This window comes from Barbus barbus (genome assembly GCF_936440315.1).
Source record: "Barbus barbus genome assembly, chromosome: 47".
NCBI lineage: Eukaryota > Metazoa > Chordata > Actinopteri > Cypriniformes > Cyprinidae > Barbus > Barbus barbus.
This window is the reverse complement of record NC_136725.1, coordinates 8549887-8572124: the sequence shown is the minus strand read 5'-3', so window position 1 is coordinate 8572124 and position 22238 is coordinate 8549887. Positions and strand designations below refer to the sequence as shown.

The window sequence follows — 22238 nt, the reverse complement described above, 5'->3', positions numbered from 1 at the left end:
TCATAACTTGTGTGAAAAGGAATAATATGTATTGGTGTCTTTCTAAATGAATATGGTAATTTGACAGCAATATTTTATAGAGAGTGTGAATGTGAAATCACCATGACAATGAGATTTGACCATGCTGTAAGTTTCCGGGGATTGAATCATGACGTTGTACTTTAGTGCTTCATTAGGAAGTCCCATTAAACATCAAAGATATTTTCATCTCTCTGTTTAATTCTTTTTCAGTCTCTCTTCAAACAGTAGTTTTTTCTGCATACCATAACGCATTATCATCTGAATGTTATTTAAATGAAAACACCTTGATTTCAGTGTAAAAATAATAGAAGCGATCAGCATTTTCTGTTTTTCCGCACAGCCATTAATTTATGTTCTCCGGCACATCGTGTCAGCGTGGGAGGGAACTGTGCTATGATCATGTTTGCAGAGGCGAACCGTGTTAACACCAAAACTAATTCATGCTAATCAAAATAGCCGTGCTCCAGAGGTCTCGCTCAGAATACCAGACAAACCGCGGTATTTCCCTCCATGCAGTTGTTGATGTATAATAAGGTCAAGGAGAAACAAAGCCAACTCCTCCTAATCTTCATAAAGCTGGTCTGAGCTGCCGCTGCCATCCACATTTATGAGGGGAACGACTGCAGTTGCCTCGCGGCTGTTGGCTGCAGTGGCGCTCTCAGAATGTCTTCCTGCAGATGTAGCATGTCAGACACACTCACCATAGCATCTTTCTTAAGGAAAATCTGTTGGCCTCAGCATCATGTCATTATAGATTGGTTAGTGTTTGTGATGATCGGGAAACCTGTCTTGTTTATATTTTATATTAATTTTGCACCGATGGTTGGAGGTTTTAGTAGCACATTAATCACTAATTTCACCTTTAATGAAGATAACTTAAAGGTAAAAAAAAAAAAAGTTCAGGAAGAAACACTTTAAATAAACAGTTGACAAATTACTGCCCTTAAAGTAGGAAATGTGAAAATCACTCTCTTTGTACAGAAACGTGTGAACATATTATTTTCTAAAAAGCCTTAAAGCTGATATTTAAAACCCTTTTCTTGAGGGACTAAGATGTAGCCCATCTGCTTTTGTCTTTAATTTGTTTCAGTCAGATACCTAGAGGACAGGATTATATCCCAAACTGTGATGGAGAGAAGGTTCGCGGATTTTGGGATATCCTCCAAGCCAAGCAAAGTGCCGGGATACGTCAAAAGCTGCTTTTTAGTACAATCTCTCTCTCTTTTTATTTTTTTTAAGGAACGGAAATGCATCAAATTTGTTGTATAGGACATGCAGATGAAGCAAATATTCATTCCCTGATTAAAGACTTTGCATGGTAATCAGCGCCTGAAAGAGGTCATCATTTGCATGTCAAATTATCTGACATTTTCACTGGATGCAAACATTGTTCCTGCAGCTGTGTTCCAAATATTAGGGCTGTGTTAAGATGTTTATTTTGGTTGCAGACCATAGCCGTTTTTCATCTTTACATAAGAACAAGTCAAAGTCAAGTGCTGTTTGTACACAACAGAATCGCAACGTGTTATTTAATTTGTATTCACATTCATTGATCGTGTGCGACTATTGATCTTTGAAGAAAAAGAGAGCATAAGTGTGTAAAATATTAATGAATGTACATCAATAGAAATGAGTCATTTCATGAGAACTACCAGGAAGCCGCTCTAAACATGTGTTGTTCATGCAGAAATCAAAAATCTTCTCAGAATTATTGTTTGAAGCACAGCTTTCAGATATTTTTATGCATTTTATGCCCATGCAGGCAACCTAATTGTGATGCCTCCTAAAATATCTTGGTTTGTCCAAATTTACATTACATTTATGCATTTAGCAGATGCTTTTATCCAAAGAAACAAGAAAAATATTTACTTTTTTATTTTTATTTTCAGGAAGTTCATTACAAAAGTTTAAATAAAGCATTTATAAAAAATAACTTAATATAATTAAAAATGCATTATTTTACCAAATATTTTAGTGCGCCAGTGATATTTTTATTATCATTGATATACTATCGTAGTTTTTGTTAATATTTTGAATTATATCTAATGCTTATATTTTCAGTTTTCATTTTAAATTTTGGTGAAGTTTAGTAAGTTTTGTGTATTTTTGTAGTTTTTATTTGTATGGCATGGATATATATATATATATATATATATATATATAGTTTTTGTTTACATATTATGTGTGTGTGCTATTGATATTATGTATATATAAATACAAACACATACAGTATATATATTGAAAATATTTACATTACATGTATAAATTTATAGTCATAATTTATATTACATATAAAAATATTTCATCTGTAAACATAACGTATTATTCTTAAATATATACATGCATGTGTGTGTATTTATATATGCATAATACATATACACAGTACACACACCTATATTTTGTAAACAAAAACGTTTATTTTGGATGCGATTCATCGAGATTAATCATTTGACAGCACTAATTATATATGGTGAACGTAATTTCACCAAGTACAACGTGCCTAGATCAACATCCTTGTTGATCCTGGAACAACACTCCAATCAACCAATCAGAATTGAGGGATAACTTTTGCTCCTTATATTAATCTATTTGTTCCTCATTTGCTTTGGAACAAAACATAACAAGGCAACCAAATGAATAAATATAACTGTAAATCACAGTATTAGCTTAGTAACATCGCTCTTGAAATCAAATATACATTGTGAAGGAGTATTTCTGTTTATGCTGCCTATGTAGAGCGTTCCAAATCTGTCATTTATGTGGTTCCACGCTTAGGGTGCTGGCTTAGTATCCACCTGCCTTTTTTGGCAGTATGCAGCAAGGCTACTCGGTAGGTTTTGGAAGAGAGCTCTGCCACTGCTGGTCTTTAGGTTCTTGTGACAGCAACGAAACACAGATTGATTTCCTCCTCCCCAAACTCATCCTGCTTATCAAACAGAGTAGCGACACTGACATGTTTATTTTGCCACAGAAGACAAAAACGATATGTGGTTTTACTGTAATATGACACATCTCTATGACCATATGACAGGAATGAAGGGGTGGCATACTGGAAGTATATTTTCAGCAAATTCCCCTTGCAGATTCACTGGTTCCATGTAATTTAGTTCCTTAGCCATATGTGTCCACTGGCATGGTGTTGAGCAGGCGTTTTCAATTCGTTCTCCATGGGAGTTGAGCGACAGGCTCACGTGGGGGATTGACAGCGCAGCTACCAGTGTGAGCATCAAAAAGCTGAGAAATGTTCAGCTTTATTCAAATGAGAAAAGAAAAAGAAAAGGTGGCAGCCAGTTGCTGTGAGGTGAAGTCAGTCTGCCATAAGAGTTTCAAAATCTGCCAATAGCGCCGGAGTTACACCAGAAACTCTGGCGCTATTGGCAGCACATTGTTGTTGTATTGAATTCAGATTTTGAAAAATCGTTGCGGCTTGGTGAACAAAAGTTTCAAATGTGCTCATTCAAAAGTAAAGTTTGAGCTGTAATTGTGCATAAATATGATGACGTTATTGATCATATATTGAAAGCAATCATTGACCGTACTGAAGGCATGAGCGCTGCTGTGCGTTTTACAGATACACCTCCAAAGCTGCAGACCATTGATGTTTTAAGCAGTATTGAGTGGGTTTCTTCCACACCAGTGGACACTTGGGGTAAGAATTCATCTGCCTGGAATGAGGCTATTTGTTATCCTTTGTTGAATCATAAATATCACCAACTTATTGGCTCCTAACCGGTCGAATGTGACGAAACTAGTGCTGTCAATCGATTAAAAATTTGAATCGCGTTAATCACAGTGCTGGACCGTGATTAAGGAAACAGAACCTTTCACATCTCCGCCAGGTATGAGACATAATCCTTATTATTCTTTTGTTTTAATTCAGCCATTATCAGCCTTTATACTGAAAATAAAACGTTTACCAAGCCACATCACTTCAATCCCAGTAAACATTTACTCAACTATTATAAAAAGTATTTCTAAATAAATACAACAAAACATTTTGTTGCGATATTACATGAAGTATTATGATAAAATGCATTATTAGAATTGGACCTGCGTTAGAGCTAACATTAGCATCATGCTACATAAAATAATTTATGAGATTAATAGTACACTTTTACTCAGAACTCACTTTTTATATATATATATATATATATATATATATATATATATATATATATATATATATATATATATATATATATATATATATAGCGGCTATTTGCACTAAGTGTAGCAATGGATTCTATTTACACCAAGTGAAAATAGCATAATAACGATCTGCTATTAACACTATGTGCAAATAGTTATAGATTCTATTTACACTGTTAAAATAGCAAGATTTTCTGCTATTTATACTACTTATTGCAAATAGTGGCAATTATCTGCACCTCAGTATTGTAGTACATTATAAAACAGTACACAATAATTGAGTGTAAATTATAGTTTTAATTCAAAATATTAAATGGATGCCACCTTGGGACAATAAAGCCCTCCCTACACCTACTCTAACCCTACCTGATACTTTTATTTTTAACTTTTTGATCATTTCCTTAAATTTTTTTTGAAAATAAATGCCTTTCTGATGCGATATGAGATTTGAAAAAGGAGAAAAAAAGTTCGGCAAAAGACGTGCTCGAACTCAGGTCGATCGCGTCAAAAAGCATGTGCATTACCATCTACGCCACTGAAACCAATATTTAATGAGCGTCTTTTTTCAGTGTTGACTAACCCAAGTGTTGACCTCACAGATTGGGCGGAGTTAGTGTAAATGGCCTTTGAAAACAAGGCAGGCTATTTGCAAATAGACACTCCGATATATATAAATATGTGTGTGTGTGTATATATATGTGTGTGTGTGTGTGTGTATGTATATATATATATAGTGCGTTTTGTTTTTGGTTTTAATTGTAGTTAAAAGTTTAGTCATTTTTATTAGTTATTGCTAAAAAGAAATTTAAAGTCTGTTTATTATTATTGTTTTGTTATATTTCTATTTATTTTAATACTTCAAATTAAACTAAATGAAACTGAAAAGTTTTTTGCCAACTAGGTGAAAAAAATAAGGTTAAGTTTTTTTTTTTTTTTTTTTTTTTTTTTTTTTTTTTTTATTCAATTCTGATTTTATTCAATTCAAATTCTGATTTTATTCAATGTTATTGTTATTATTATTATTTTAGTGAACTATAATAACCCTGGTATCTATATACTCTATTTTTAATTTGCTTTAATGCTGTTGTAAGTACATAAAAGCCCCTTAATGAAAATAGAATTATGACTAGGATAAATGTCAGTCCTTTTATCATTTCATTCTTTTTTCATCTAAAGTAATTAGTGGGGATGATTTTATGATAAGTGGAATAATCTTAACTATATTAATGGTCCTCTCAATTGCAGCTGATCATCTTAATAAAGTGCTCATTACTGGATGGTTGAAAAAATTGCCAGTTGATCTGGTCTGCCAGCTTTTTGGCCCTTTGTTAAATTTGCCCCTAGCACGCTTTTCTGTTAATTTTGTTTTTGTAGTGTTTACGGTTTCGTTTTGCTAGTGAGATCATATACATATATGATCATCCATATCACGCCTTACTGAGGATTCCCATGTCTCAGCTAGGCAAAGCTGAGGTCAAATCTTGGTAATAGACTGTGATATGCCAAGTTATTTCTATTCAATTGCTCCTCCTGTCAACTGAAGATCCCTTTGAAGCTCAGAAATCCGGCATCAAAAGTAAGAGGATGGTACGACTCTATTAAAATGCAATTTAACATGCTTTACCTCATACGGAGGCTGGAGAATCCAATCTGGCGGGACAGACACACACACACACAGACAAACGGCCACGTTCCTTTACTGATTGTGTGAGAGTCTGTGCAATATAAAGGAAGAACAGTCATTGTAAGCTCTTTATTGGCTTTGAAAATGGCTTTGAGTTGCATTCCGGCCATCCATATCAGAAATATGGCTCACAAAGATACACGCTATCGTTCCAAGACACCAGTCATAAACGCAGTGATAGAATCATTCCTCACTCTGACTGTCATTGTCATACGGAGGGTCACGGTGCCGTTGTAAACAGTTCTCTTATTAACTTTCATATGGTTCCTTTGGTGACTGTTACAGTTTGTCGATAAACAGAGCTTGTTTGCTGCGGTTTTTGCTAGAGACTGGCGTTAAAGAGCTGTGTGGAGGCTCTAAATAGTGCACAGAGCTTTTTATGCTTTTCTTTTTTTCAGAATGACTTTGTTTGCCATATTTAGAACAGGGAGCAAAACACATTTAACATTCTAGGCTGCAGATAATCAAATGCACCGCTCTTGCCGTTGCCTGAAGATTTAGCATTTAGCATTTAGATGAAGTTTTTAGCATTTGATTTTTGTCCTGCATTATGCAAGTAATGAATTTCTTATAAAGTCTGTGCACAAATTCAGCAATTATAATTTCTTTAAGAAATATAATTAAAATAAGCTGTCAATTCTTAAAAATATTTCATTACAGCTAATCTCATAATAGTTTTGCAGTTATTGTGTTAGCAAATTCAGTTCTTTTTTAAAGGAAAGAACTGTAAATATAGTTTAAATTCTCAATGTGAATCTACAATAATTAAAAACATTTCCTGCAATTCTCTGTTCAAAAGTTTTGGGGTTTTTAAATATGGTTTTATTGGTTAATATGTTTTTTTTTTAATATGGTTGGGGTTTTCAGTCTTCAGTGTCACATGATCCTTCAGAAATCATTCTAATATACTGATTTACTGCTCAAGAAACACTTTTTGTCATTATCAATGATGAAAAGCTTTGTGCTGCTTATTTTTTTGTGACTGTGCAATTTTTTCAGCATTCATTAATAAGTTCAAAAAACAGCTTCTGTATCTTTTGTGACATTATACACTCATTTAATGTCACTTTTTAATGTAATGCATCCTTATTAAACAATAGTGTATGTTAAGATGTTGCTGTTGGTCTACAGTCGACAATATTGAGCTCTGATAATTACATTTCACTATACAAATATTAACTTCTGCTCAGCATGGTGTCTGGGTTTGATTTATAACTGTAATGTATTTTTGGACTAAACCATGTCTATGGCTGCGCGTAGGTCAGATTTTGCAGATAGACTGCATTTTAAATGTACTGTATGTCTGTTAAAAGCTAATTTTGTCTTTTAGCGTGTAGATTAGCTTTAAAGCTAACTGATATGGACTAAAATATATATATAAATAATATATAGAGGGAACAAAAAAGAAAACAATCAGAAAAGAATGTCTCTCTCTGTCACATATAAAGAGGACGTACACTTAGACTGACGTTAAATGAATTATTTATAGCCAAGAGTCTCTGGAGGAACATGTCTAGTGACTAAAACAGGATAAAACGGTGGTACTGCATGGCTTTGTTAGTACCTGTTCAGACGGTGACGGCAACCTTTGTTGAGTTGTCTCCGCTTTAAAATGTAAAACCAAACCTCTTGACAGAGTACACGTGTCAAAATAACATCTGCATTCAATAGCAGAACAGAACGTGTCAAACGACACTGGTATTTTTCTGATCATACCATCAGTGCCACCTATTATTACATTTACTGAGAACATCGTTTTTGAGCGCTTAATGATTATGCTAATTGTTTGAAGCAGCGTGCTCATACACTGTGTGTTTTGTTTTGTAAGGTTTCATGAAAGGAGATATCGTGCGTATGCCGCCTGAAGGCATTTATTGAATTAATTTTCAACGGAAGCATTTCTGCTGCAGCTCATAGTGGATCTTCATTTACAGTGGAGGGAATTAGCTAATGGCCTCTAAAGGACTTTATTCTACCGTTACGGCAGTCAAGTTAAACATATTTTGCCGGCCATCATCAAGGCAAAAGTGCAGGATGCTATCCAGAGATCGGAGACATTATACTGAACTGACCTTTAACTTAACTGACCTTTATGTTGCAAGACAATTTTTATAATATGAGCCGTGGTTTTGTGAGGAAAAGCTTGTAAAGGTATTGGAGGGATTCATGGTTCTGGACTCAAAATAGTATGTGTGAATCCTCAGTGTGCCTGTGCCGAAAACAACAGCTCAACAATCTTGATTCCTCTAAGACCCCCCCCCCCCCCCCCCCCCCCCTCCAACAAACTGGATTTCTCTTCATGTGAATATACATATTAACGTCTTCTTCGAGGTTGTTTTTAAGAAACGGGGGAAAAGGGCTGTCCACACTAAACTATTCACTACTGGCTCAGTAAGATCAGAAGATTATTACTTGATTATTTGATTACAAATACAGTAAATGTTATTTGCACTTTTAAAATAATTGATTTCCTTTTTTAATATTTAAAAATGTAATTTCTTCTTGTGTTGGCAAAGCTGAATTTTCACCTTCAATACTCCAACCTGCAGTGTCACATGATTTCTAATATAACACCCAAAAAAACATTTGATTTGGTTATTTGCAAACACATTCTCTGTGAGTGTTGAAGTAAATATTTAACACTCCTTTTGAAAAGTAGGCCATAATTTGCTCTCCTGAAGAGAGGATGTCGACACCCTTTACCGCTATTCCCTGTAGGGTAACTAAATAAGGTATTTGTAACATCTTTAGATTTGCTGAGTTGTAGACTTTTTGAGATCTGCAAGGCCCTCATAAAGACCTGAATTGTGGCTTGCTCTGCAGTCTGTTTAAATTGTGTTCAAACTGCAAAGGCAATCAATAAATCAACCCTGTGAAATGTGTCTAGTTTGCAATTTTTCAGCCCCAAATAGAAATAGTACCCAAGAAATATTTTACCGATTTTTATACTGTAATATTTATTTTTGATTTGAAGTTTTCCAAATCAAATCAAGCACAAAATAACATATGAATCATTTGGAAGAGAGGTTACTGCTTGAGAATTATCTATGATATGATAGAAAATGTGCTATTAATATTACATTTATTGAATGCTACATTTATGCCCTATGGAAAAACCATTGATTTGTTAATTATGACCGTGTGTATTCATGAGAAAGAGACTGAGTATCATGTATCATTATCTACAAGGGACATTTATAATTGAAACATATACCTATATATACTGTGTTTTTTGAGATATTATTTCGGTGTTTTACAGTTCCTCCAAAGATCGTGAACCTGTCGAAGGACCTTGTGGTGAATGAAGGCTCCAACGTGACTTTAATGTGCCTGGCTAACGGAAAACCAGAACCTGCCATTGGCTGGAGGATGTTATCACCCTCAGGTAAGATGCATATCATGCTTCTATGTGCAGAAAATATTTACCTTAATCAGTGAAAAGTAAGCAAATCTTTAGTCAATAGCTTTTGCCTTCAAAATAAAACCGCAATCCTCAATATCAGTCCAGTACTGCTGATGTATTTTCCTGTTACAAAGAACGGTGCACTTTTTTCCTTGATGATGCAAAATACTGCATCCCACTGACATATTAAGCACAGGTAAGATAATATATCAGGCGTCTTTTTCACTGAGAGCTCTGTGGATGTGTGTGTTTGTGTATGCACCAAATAAGCTGAGTGGTCCATTTTGCTTATCTTCAGGCCACATGAACAAATCAGCTCCATTTGGGCCTGTCTGCAGCTCTGTTCTGCTGTGCACCATTTCACTTAATCAGGGAAAAACTGCATTTTAATGCGCTATGATTCATGGGGTGCAATTGGACTGCTGTACCTGCTCATGCACCCCGCACACCCCCCATTTTCTTCCTTTGTGTTGTTACAAGGATCAGGTAATTGAAATGTTAATGTGACACAGAAGTGACTGCTCTGGGGTTTTTTTTTTGGAGATAAGTGAAAGAGTTTCAGATGGGATTCCATTATGATAATGGAACAGTTGTATGCTAAGAGTTTCAACTGCTTTTAGGAATAAAAGATCAGCTTTCAGAGCGAAGTTAGTCAAGTCAGAGTCTTGTTGGACCGCATGATCTGCCTGTTTTTTCCCAAATCATTTGGCAGGTGGACACATTTATATACTTCCAGATTTCACTAGATTTCTTAAAAGGACAGTTCAATTTAAATGGTAAAATCTAAAAGGATTTCCTTACCCCTGTATGAACACAAAAGAAGATATTTTGAGAAAGAAAAAGTTTTTTTTGGTCCATACAATGAAAGTCAGTGGAGTCCAAAGTTGTTTTGGAGCCCACTGATTTCATTGTATGGCCAAATATAATAGGATTAGTCCAACGAATCATTTGGTTTGTAATGCATACCGAACCGAAAACCTTGTACCTGAATGGTTCAATACGAATCCGTTACACCCCTAATATATATAGTTAGACCATATGCAAATTTGCTAGAATAATGCCCAAACAGCATGGACAAAGTGATTTTAGACACACATATTTTTTTTTTTTTTTAAATTTGGAATGTGCACTGATGAATCGTTGATAAGACCAGGAAGATACATGAAGGAAGTAAGTAGGCTTAATTTAGATTTTATGTTGACTCTACAACTAATCAAAAATGCAGACGTGGCTCAAATTAATCTCTGAAATGGTGGGGTGGGTTGGTGTTAATAACATTACACCACTAATAAATGCGATGGTTTTGTGCTGTTTGATCAATTTACCACTTCATTGGCTCTCAGATCTGATTTGCTTTTGTAAAAGCATGCCATGCTCTTCAAAGAGCTGGCAACCAGGAATCTTGATGGGGCTGGAAACAGTCGGAAGCTATCCAAACGACGTGTGAAACTTAATTAAGGCACAGACCCCCTTGTGATAAGATCTTAATATCTCGATAGCACCAGGATTGGTTGTCTTGTAGAGATTTGTTTCTTTTAAAAATTTGTATTAGAAAGACAAGAGAGCCTGTTGATGTCAGGCGCACCTGCTCCCTTGAGTATTCACCGTACTACAGTCATTTAGATTTACCGCAGCGTTTCCACATTGTTTCAATAAAGGTCTGAAATAAGTCTGCCAGTCACACTTAGTTCTGTAAGTACACATCTCCGACCTTTAAATGGCACTTCGCTCAAAGCCACATGGCTCTTTCTCTGAACTCTATATAGACTGAGAGATTTCATGATGTTACGCCGTATCTCTACGTTTTCTCTAGATTACGATCAAATCGAGTCCTTACTTTATCTAGATCCTAATCTAAAGAGGGCAGCTAGGCCTGCTATCATCCATTCTCATTAAAGAAACATGCAACAGCAATGTTATTTGTGCTTTAATGACTTTCTAGAGTTCACCTTCATGTGTAGAATGCTAACAGCAATATATCGCGATTTTGTCATGGAGAAAAGGTTGATGGATCATTTAATGTGGTTTAGATGGAATTTGTGGCAAAATGCGTTTACATAAAAAGCGCTGAAATGTGATTTTAAGGCCATTAGCGGCATAGTTTATGATGGGAAATTGCCGTAATTGTGCAGGAAATGTAAAATGAGAGTGCTGCACTTTTATGCATTTTCAGATTAGCCAAAATATTTTGTAAATGAACTCACTGGGGTCAGTGGATATTGACAGACATTCCAGTTCTGTGGAAATGTGCAGTTCTGTAGGCACACATTTTGATATTCTGTGACTCTGGCTATTAGCAATCTGAATTATGGATCAAGCCCAAAGTCTACAACAACTAAGAACTGAAACTTAGTACGAGACCAGTTGTTTTTGCTGAAAGCATGAATATTATAGTGAGCTCTTTTGTTGTTTTGCTAGAACAGTATGTGCTTTTCCCAGAAACCTTTGCATAACCTTACACTTCAGAACATCAGTGATTTATGTTGTGTTTCTAGAAATCCAAAAGATTTTTTTTGCAAACTTGTAAAGATACTTTTCCACTGATGCAATTATACTTTTCATTACTGTCTTTTTTTTCCAGTAAAAATATTTACCATCCATAAAATAAGAGGAATTTACTTGAGAAGCAAAATTGCACAATATACTATGTTACAATTTGAAGTATTTTCTTACCATATACAGTGTTGGCCAAAGTTGTTACAAAATTGTCAATGCAGATGGTTGCTCTGAGCACAGAAAATATCAGATGAAATGAGTCGTACTGTTTTTATCCACTTTTAACTTTAATATTTGGTATGTCCACCTTTTGCAGCAATTACAGCAGAACATATCTCTGGTACAGTGTTGATATATTTCCTGAAAACTTCAACACTAATTTCATCCCATGCCTTATGCAAGTCAAGCCAAAGGCTTTCCTTTGAATGTACAATAGATCTGTCCAGTTTATTTTCCAACTCGCCCCAAGTTTGCTTGATGGGGTCGAGGTCCAGTGTTTTTGAAGGGGGCCAGTCCATCATTTTCAATGTTCCAACAGATTCCTTCCGTTGAAGGTAGTTCCGGCAATAGTTTGTTTTATTATTTAAAAAAAAACAACTGAAACCTCTTAAATATGCGAAGTGTTCTAACAATTTTGGCCACCTGTACTTTTTTCTTGTTACATACATTTAATTAAATATAGTGATGTTTATGCTTAAAAATGCCAATGATGATCGAAAATTAACTTAATTTAAGATGTATTCTTTGCAAATTAGTTATCTTACACAATTTTGCTTCTGAATTAAATTGATCTTACTTAAAAGATAATCGCATGTAATATACTGAAAAAAGTGGCCTTTCTGAAACTATTTCATATCCTTCAGTATTTGTGGAGGATGTGGATAACAGCCTTCCATGTGCAAAGAAACAGTCCGTTTATGCTTAAAAGAAACTATAAAGATGATACATTAATGTTATTATCCCCTGAGGCTGTTTAATAGACATATTACACACTTGAATGAATCATTTGCAGGCTGTGCATGGTCTTTCTTTCATGTGATCAGAGCAAAACCCTTTGGTGGGAAGGCTTGTTTACTGATTTTTTCGATCCTCAAAAAGGGATATTCACCCAATCCCCTATTTCTCTCTCTCTCTGTAAAATCCAGTGGGCTAAAGATCAGAGCAAGCGGCATGTGAGTTGCATTGAGGCTATGGGAAGAGTTAACGTGTTGTTATTGTGTTACTGCGTTATTTTACCTTTGGGTGAGGAATAGGGTCAATAATGTTGCTAATTTATCATTGCTGCCGTTTAATCGACTTGAATAAACATTGTTTTTAATGAGCGTCTGTGTCCCAGGAGCGAACACTCCTATTTGATCAGTGCGAATTAGGGTTTTGGCTCAGTGAAGAGCACATTGTGTGGAGCACATTGCTTGAGGTTTTTATTGAGCTGTGATTGCATTAATCCTGTTTATAACCATCTATGTAATGAGGCTGCTGTGTGTTTGGGTTCGGCAGCTCATTTCAGGAACCAAATGATCCTCTGAGCACTAGCCCTAACTGCTAATACAGTTCTACTCTGCCGATCTCGCACACGATTTTTCTCTCACCCTCCCTTACTCGGTTCTGTGCTGACTCTAGTTATTTTCGAGAGGTTTTTTTTAGATGACAGAAACACAGAGTGAAATGAATGCATTTGGAGTGGGGTTATAGATTGATATTGCTCTGGTCGGATCTGGTTATGGTGTTTCTCTCTCCTGAGCAATGGCCTCGGGGGTTTAGAAAGATGCGGATCTGTGAACTGCTTTGTGGAATTGCAAACTACCCCATGCTAATGTACTCTGCTGTGTGTTTATCTTTTCATTCTCATTCTAGCTTGTATTGTCTGTCTCTCAAATCTCGGCCCGCTGTTCCATCTAGTCTCCATTCAAGAGCCGAATTTACCGAAACACCCAATTTTGCACATGCATTTAAGCTGGAGAGAATAACAGCAACCTAATTAAGATATTTCAGCACATTTATAAGGTGATTAAACTGGATTGTGGGTGGTTTTTTGCGCTGATATACTGAATACAAATGTAGCGCAAACACATTTGCACTCGTCGGCACACACAAAAGCAAATTTCAGCGTTAGTAACAGATGTGGCTTTCACTTTGCATTTTAAGTCAAACAAAGACTCAAGGACTGAAGATATTTGATGGCTGGAATCAAAGCAAGCCTGTCAAACTGCATTATCTTTGCTGACAAGAATCTCAGCTGAATAAAGCCAATAAATATCTGCAGGGCATATGTGTGACTCACACTATCTGTGTTTGTTTTCCTCGAGCAGATAATGCATTAAAGGTTTTGCACTAGTCAAGTCTGTATTTTATGTCAGTTAATATACCTTTTGTTTTCTAAATTAATAAACAGATTATTCTCCTTCAACCGACAATGCGGCACTTACCTGGATATAGATTTCATCATAGCCGTGACTAATCAAACAACCCATTGTATCATGCGCCTCTGATGTATTGGCAGATCTGGTGTTTGGTTCACATTCAGAACAAAAGCGGAGGAAATCAGGTGGTGCGGTAATAGCGTTCCTGCCCCGCTGCTCTGGAGGGATCAGACAGAGAACCTGTCGCTCGTAAGATGACATATTCAGCTGTGCCTGGATTGATTCAGCACCTTGCCCAACTTTGCTTTTCTTCTCTCTGGGGTTTTGTGTGTGTATGTGTGTACAACAGCTCTGCAGTATTAGTTCCTTGCTCTCTGCTTTGCTGCAGTACTTTACACTCATACTGGGCTGAGCTACTTTAGCTAGAGGTCTAGGACAGTCTGATAGTTCTAGATAGTGAATTTAAAACAGTGTCTCGTAGATTAGTTCCAGATTAGTTTTGCCTGCTATCTTATATAGTCATACTTTTGTATATCAGTATAAAATCTGTTCCAGTTTGCATTTTATTCTAGACAAAAAACACCTTATTTGACAGGAGGAGCCTGTCTGAGTGACAAGAAACAAAACTTCACTTTGCTTTGACATGCAGTTTCAGGGCTGCTTATCTGAAACAATTGATACAACAATAACAAACTGGCCTAGAAAAACTTGGCTAAGAAATTTGCTATTGTTAAATTTATGCTCAAAAGATTTAAAGGATTAGTTGCTTGTTGAACACCAAAGAAGATATTTATTTGAATATGTATTTATTCATTTATTCAAATTTTTGTCTAATGTCATTTTGGACCCCATTGACTTTAAATGTATGGGCAAAAAAAAAAGAAAAAGATTTGGGGTGAACTATACCTTAAACAATAAAAGTATTATATCAGATGTGATATGCAAATATTTTGAAAAATGTCTCAGGGTTGTTTTGTTTAGTTTTTTGTTTGTTTTTGTCCATTTAAAGCCAGTAGAGTGCAACATTGTTTTGGACCCCATTTACTTTTATTGTACGGTATAATTCACCAAAAAAAACTTTGGGCCAACTACACCTTCAACCTTATAATCCTGCTGCATCACATTTGATTGATTGGAAAATGGATTGAAAACTATCTTTTATTTATTTTTTATTTTTTTGTGAACTATACCTTTAAGTACTGATAGTTTAATAATCTAATTCTGTTTGTGGATATCTGCTTTCATTTCTACTTAGGGCCTCAGCCAAAACTAACTAAATCTTTTGGATAAGATATGATGGCACTAACAGAAAAACTTTCACAAATAATTAGTTCTATACAAAAGTGTTTGTGTACTTTGGATTGCAGTTGGATTGCAAATGGAGATTTCAAGAAGCTATTGTCACTTTTGTGTGCAGTATTCATCAGTGAGAATGCCATCTGAGGATGCGACTGTGGAGGGCAGCCTGCTTAATTTCTGTGGCTTTGGTTTCTCCATTAATAGAGTTGTTTGGTGCTTGTTCTATTTTTTTTATGACACCCGGTGCGATACTTGTACCATTTCAGCTCAAGAGGCATTTGATTTTAACTTGTGATAATATCACAAATCAAACAATGGGTGCACTATTGACTGACACTTATAATGCCATCGGGGGCCATGAATATATAAAAGCGGTTGCATTATGTAAGACATGCATAATGAATGTGCTTCAGGAGTGTATTGATGAAGAAAAAAACCTGAGATGTCAGTCTTCAAGTACTTCGCATTGATACAATCCTCCATGGCAGCCGTGAAACCCAAGGACCCTGATGGAAATAAATGGTCCCATTTTGTCAATCTTCGCTTTGATGGAAGACAGTCCACAATGCACCTGATGCCAAAGCACCGCATTTCCTTTCTGCTGGACCAGGTATCAAACAGCAATGGTTTGCATTTCATAAAGCTTACAACATCAACAACGTGCACTTTTCAGTGGGAAGCATCTTCAATGAAGAAGAAACTCTCCTTCTGTGGCTCAATTTGCAAATTGGTTCATTTTGAAGGTGTAGTTGATTGTTTGAATATAAACCGGAATCTTTTTAAACAACAATAAAATTATACAAGTGCCTTTTTGAGTAGACTTCAATCTGCTTTTCAGTGCAGCGAGGTGTGTACGGTGTTGTACGGTAATGAGCTTCTTTCTCCAGAGTGCTCTGTTGACACTCTTAAGGAAGTGCCTCTTTCTTTCTCGTTAACAGCCTCTCCCTGGTGTAAGACATTGTCTTTCAGAACATACTTAAGTGAATGCAGTGTGTTATTTTGCTGTCAGAAACTACATTGGGGACGATATTTATTTATTTAAGTCAACCGCGTATTACGGCTTGACGTTGAGAACTGCATCACATGGATCCCGTTCCACCAAAGTTTTTTTTTTTTCCCCAGTCTGGGTTTCGTGAACATGAAAAGGTGCCGTATGTTTTAGCAGTTTGACTCCGGTGTGTATGCGAAGACTTCAAAGCAGCTGCGCAGAGACTGAGACTCAGATTTGAATTGAATTGCATATCTCTAGTGTCGCCTTCTCCCACAATAGGACACAAGTGACTATAAATACATCAGAGCATCAGTATTTCAGGGACGATGAGGTTTGAATTTGCAAAGAAGGGCATCAACATGCTCTACAGTGTGGTTTATTGTACCCAAGGAAAGTACTGGGAAATCAGACACATTTCAGCTCTTCAGTGATAATGAGACATGCAGCATGATGTGATTTACCCAAGTAACACTTTGTTGTTTCAGGATCAAGACTCCTATCCAATCAATCAAGTCATTTGTTTTTATTCTAGTTGTGTTTTGAAGAATCATAGACAGCCCTTCTCTCTTTTGAGAGCTTTAATACAGATCATAACTAGTCATATTTTAATGTTTTCTTGTTCAGATGACAGCCTAAGCTCAGACAGCGAGGTTCTGGAGATCCCCTTCATCAGCAGATATAGAGCAGGAGTGTATGAATGCACCGCATCCAACGACATTGCAGTGGACACACAGACCGTTGAGCTCACAGTCAACTGTAAGTCTATTGTGAATGTAAATCAACATGCGCCACACATACATATGCAACATACAGTGGGGACCAAAAGACTATTAAAAATCATTTATTTATTTATTTTATAAACAAATATATAAAAAAAACAAATGCATTTATAATGATGTTTTATGTAATAAATCAATAAATCAATATTCAATTTTTAATTAAACGTCTCAAAATGCTAAATAAAAGCATCATACCTACATTTTAAGACTTGAACCTGTACATTTTTAGGATTTTATTTAAATAAATCTAAAATTATAATATGATTTGTAATGAAATGTCTCAATGCGAAATAAAAGCATTACTAGCATTTTCAGACTTTTACACCCCTCTTTATTTTACAAATTATCTGTATTTATTTATTTATTCACCTGTAAATAAACAGAAACTATTAGGATTTTATTGAAATAAATATAAAATAATGTGTAGCAAAATGTCAAAATGTGGTTTAAGACTTTTGAACCCCACTTTATGTGTACAATTATATTTAATTTGCCTGCTTGTTTGTTTGTTGTTTGAAGTTGCATTATGATACAGTACCTAACAGAGATCTTTTATGTGGTTTTGTGTGTTTAGACCCTCCCAGTGTTTCAGATGGCAGAGATGTTGGCGTGACCCTGGGTCAGAGAGGTGTCCTGCAGTGTGAGGCAGATGCTGTACCCGAGGCAGATTTTGAGTGGTACAGAGATGACAGGAGGTATGGCATATCACTTCAGGATATTCTGCTTCATCTTTTCCTTTCTTTGGGATAAAACCATAACCTTAATGTAACACTTGGTCTTATATGTGTGTGTGTTTGTGTACACTCTGTAATTTCCCAATTTCTCTTTCAGTTTACAGTTTCTTTTGTACTAGATGTGTACAGTAGCACCTAGTTCTTAACAAGAGTGTTCTGTATTTCCTGTATATCTATCAGATGTATAATATTGGATTTGACATTGTGAGGTGAAGGACAAATACTTTTCAGTAGTTGTACATGTATGAATAGATATGCTGTCATTTGTTCACTGCCTTTGGCTGGAATGTGTCTCAGTATGTTCTCTCAAACTATCTTTGATGTCAAGTGAAGAATAAGTTGACACAATGTGCAGAAGTGTGCGTGTGCTTGCCACTGCCAGTAATTCAATCCTGCAGTTTTGCCTCCTTTTAATGTATCCAGGCCTGCCGCAATCTGCGTCCGAAAATGTTGATGCTATCGTAAATGTAACCTCTAGCTTCAAAGCAAGCTCTGATGTAGCGTAAACAAGGCCAGGCTGATTCAAGTCTCCCCATTTGCTGACTGTTTCCCAGGATCTTCAATGGCTTTGATGGCATTGAGATCGAGGATGCCGGAGCATTTTCAAAGCTGACATTCTTCAACGTGTCCGAGGCAGACTATGGCAACTACACCTGCGTTGTAATCAACAAACTTGGGAGCGCTAACACAAGCATCATCCTATACGGTAAGCTTCAGTTGCTGGTTTCAGTCAAGTCTTAAAGTCTGTTTGGAGCCTCTTCACAATTCTTCAACAAGTTTTTAGTTGTTTTCTTTTTTTTTTTTTTTTTTACTTTCGTTCAAAAAAAGCTGAACGAAAGCAGAACTTTTTGCTGATAACGTTCCTGTAAACACTGTGAATTTTCCTTTGGTAGTTTCTGACCCGTTCGAGTATTAATCTTTGAGATTTTCATCTCAGGATTCTCCTTCGTTTGCTTTTGATTCATGTTTTTGTGTTTGTTTTTGCTGATGTAGAAATAATTGAACCCACTAGTTCGACGCTATTGCAAGGTTAGTAGAGTGCATGGGAATGTGGCCTCCTAAAGCATGTTCCAGCATGTTTAATACGCAAAGAAGATGCAAACATGGTTATTTTCACATCAACCACAATGTGACAAGGCCAAGTCGTTGATATGGCACTCAAGTTTATCGGCGAGGGTGGCTCACAAAATTTCCCTGATTTGAACAGGGTAATATAATTGTCATGCCTCGTCTGACAGAATATGATTGTCAGATTGTAAATTGGCCACTAGCTGTTCCTATTAAGAGGGTTGTTAGCTTAAAATCCCATTTTGTAATGTCAATAATATATTCAGCGCATTGAGTGACAGTCTGAATTGGCGCTCTGGGATTGGCGGGGTACTGACATGCCTCAATCTGCCTTCAGTCACTGTGGGTTGATGAATGGGTCTCTATTTTCTACAGTGTAGCCTAAACATGTTTCTCTTTCTCCTCTGTAACTTTCTTTCTTCTCTAACCTTCCTCCACCATGGCATGGCTTCATTATGTCAATGCATGCTCTCGTCCGCTGTTTGTAAGTATATGTCTGTGTCATATGATGTCTTTTGATGTTTGTTGAATTGTGAGTGCTTCATTATTACTCATCTGATGAGAAAAGTACTTAAAGGAAAATTGTCATCATTGACTTGCAGTCTTACTTCCATGGAACAGGAAAACAAATGGAATACTTTTCTCTAGCCATCAAAATTACAATGAAAAGCGACAGGACAAAACGGGCAGAAAAGCACCATGAAAGTATCATAAAAGTGGTCCATATGATTCATGCGCTGAAGTGCAGGTCTTCTGAAGTTATATAATAGTTTGAGAGCAGTAGTGAAGCTTGAAATGAATCATTCTTTTGAGTTGAACATTTTGAATGAATCAAATAATTCTGTCATTCATTTGAATTGGACTGATCCGCTTCTCAAGTTCTTACTGACACAGTAATCTCGTTGCAGTGGATTATAAATTCAATTTCAGTTTGTTGTGCAAAGCTATCGTATGGCTTCAGAACACTTGAAATATAACGTGTCTATTGGACTATTTTTATGATACTTTTATAGTACTTCTGCATTCTTTTTAAAGTCTAAAAGCTTCAGTGAAGAAAGAAAGTCACAGGTTACAGGTTTGGAATGACATCATGGTGGTAAAATGATGACAAAAATTCTTCATTTTTGGCTGAGCTGTCACTTTAAATGTGCATTTGCCCCTTACAAAAAAGTGCCATGGTCTTACCTGGACATAGTAACCTTGGTAATACACAATGGTTTATGGTGCACTCAGAAAAAAAGACAAAAGCTGTCAGTGGGGCGGTTCCTTTTCAAAAGGTTCAAATATGTATTATGTAGGTGCTAAAATGTACATTTTAGGTACAAAAGGAACAGGCCCAGTGACAGCTTTTGTACCTTTTTTTTCTGAAAGTGTACATATATCATACAGTACCATGGAATTACTTTAGCATTGTACTGCCACAGTAGGAGAGACCTCACGCAATTTTAAAAATTTTACTTTCAGACTACTGCAATATTTCCATCTTTTGGTATAAAACTGTGACTGTGCCAATAGTAATATTACCATCAATGCACTTACATAGTGAAAAATGATACTGAATTTCAGACAAGGAGTTAGGTTAAAATGAGTTCTATTGATGTATAGAAAACATCAATACATCACAATGCAGACATCAACCAATAAATCTCAAATAGCTGCAAAATGTAAGTAATGTCCTTGATTTAATACTTTATAAAATAGTTAAGTTTTTTATGGTACTGATTTTTGAATTTTATATGGTATATTATTTTGTTGTATAATATGTTTAAAAGCAAAGGTCAAACTGATACCTTCATTATTTGAAATATTTTACTAAAATATACTGATTGTCTGCTAACTCAAGAACAACCTTTGTCTAGATCAAAATTGTTCATTATGTATTTTAAAAATTACATTTCTTTTTAGTTCACTCAGCTTTTCATTACTAAGGTCATTTGATCTCAGAGTTAAGATAAAATGTTGGAAAAATGAGCAAAATATTAGCATATGATATCTTTTAGCTTACAATCTGTCAATAATATGTTTATTTAAAAAAAATAAAAAATAACATTCTCCTTTAAATCTCAAAATCATTTTATTTTTCTGACAAAACAGTGCACTTTTTCATGCAGATAGAGACTTTACCGAGGATATGCTGAATAAATATCATCACTCGAACTTGTTTGTGATTGAAAATGTATGTGTTATAATTGCCTCCGGTCTTTCCTACTTTTTTGTAAGGGGTCATTCTTCACCTGCATATGTTGTTGATGGTTGTTACTGATTTGTCCTTGCGTTGTCCTTTAATCTTTCTTCTCTGCCAAGAATAGAAATCTTGTCCTGGCTAACTTTTCTCCACTGTCTGGCCTAAAAAAAAAGTGTGGGATTGGTGACCATGTCCTCTCCGGAGAGTCATTAATTGCATTGAATTTGATTGTGAGAACCTCACATTAGTATAATTACACTTGTGCAGGATTTACTCTAAGCTGTGGCTGCAGGATAATTGGATAGCTGTCCCTAAAGAAAGCCTACTGTACTCTCCGAAATCCAGGGGAAATTAGACTTCAGTCTAAAAGGACCATCAAAGAGAAAGATTTAATAGACATCAATGCTAATACCATGACATAACATTTGTTTTGTCGGGACTGAATATTGCCGCTCTCTAATAGTGATCGTTCACACCAAACGTAAAGCGAAAAAGATGATTCAAACGTCTGTTCCAACCAAGAGTGATAAAAAGTCTTGTTCAATAGATGAAACTTTCCATCTGTTTGTGTATATATATATATATACTTGGGGTTGCATGACTACTGTTCTTTTACTTTTCTAATTGACTAGTTGGCCAAAAAAGAAGACTAGTCTGTTGTATTGTACATTAAATGACACGCCACATGCCATTCAGCCATCGGCTGTCCAAATAACAACATGTCTACACTGTAGAAACCAAATAGACTGCTTCCATTTTAATCAATGAAGTTGTCTACTTTTCGTGCACTTTTTATTTTCAATATAGACAAGCAATAACAAGAATATATCCCATGCAGCTTAGATGATGTTGGCAATATCTCCACTGCCAGACTCATGCTGCTTATGTTGTGATGAATGGTGTATAAAAACACCTCACACTTGCATATAGTTTCTGTCTGCCTCCAGACAGCATTCAGAACAGAGTGTGTGGGATTATGAAGGAACATGATGCATCAATATCACATTATGCTACAATCCGGAAGTGTTCTTCCAAGATGATTTCTCCATATTATTTCAAAAAGTCAGTC

General features: G+C 35.8%; 1 protein-coding gene across 12 annotated transcripts in view; it reads left to right on the top strand.

Moving 5' to 3' along the window:
* The window catches only part of LOC306865430 (opioid-binding protein/cell adhesion molecule homolog), a 347027-nt gene that overhangs the window by 306355 nt on the left and 18434 nt on the right, over window positions 1-22238 (top strand). For 6 of the 12 annotated variants that reach the window (XR_013783863.1, XM_079410018.1, XM_079410019.1 and 3 more), the window contains 5 exons: window positions 9114-9239; window positions 17028-17159; window positions 17757-17877; window positions 18471-18622; window positions 18910-18945. Coding sequence is in view for 9 of the 12 variants with exons in the window: in XM_079410018.1 (XP_079266144.1) it covers window positions 9114-9239; window positions 17028-17159; window positions 17757-17877; window positions 18471-18622; window positions 18910-18945 (567 nt within the window). In the remaining 3 variants the exon portion in view is untranslated. The remainder of the gene's footprint in view (window positions 1-9113; window positions 9240-17027; window positions 17160-17756; window positions 17878-18470; window positions 18623-18909; window positions 18946-22238) is intronic. The other 6 variants (XR_013783864.1, XR_013783865.1, XM_079410023.1 and 3 more) reach the window with 1 other exon arrangement.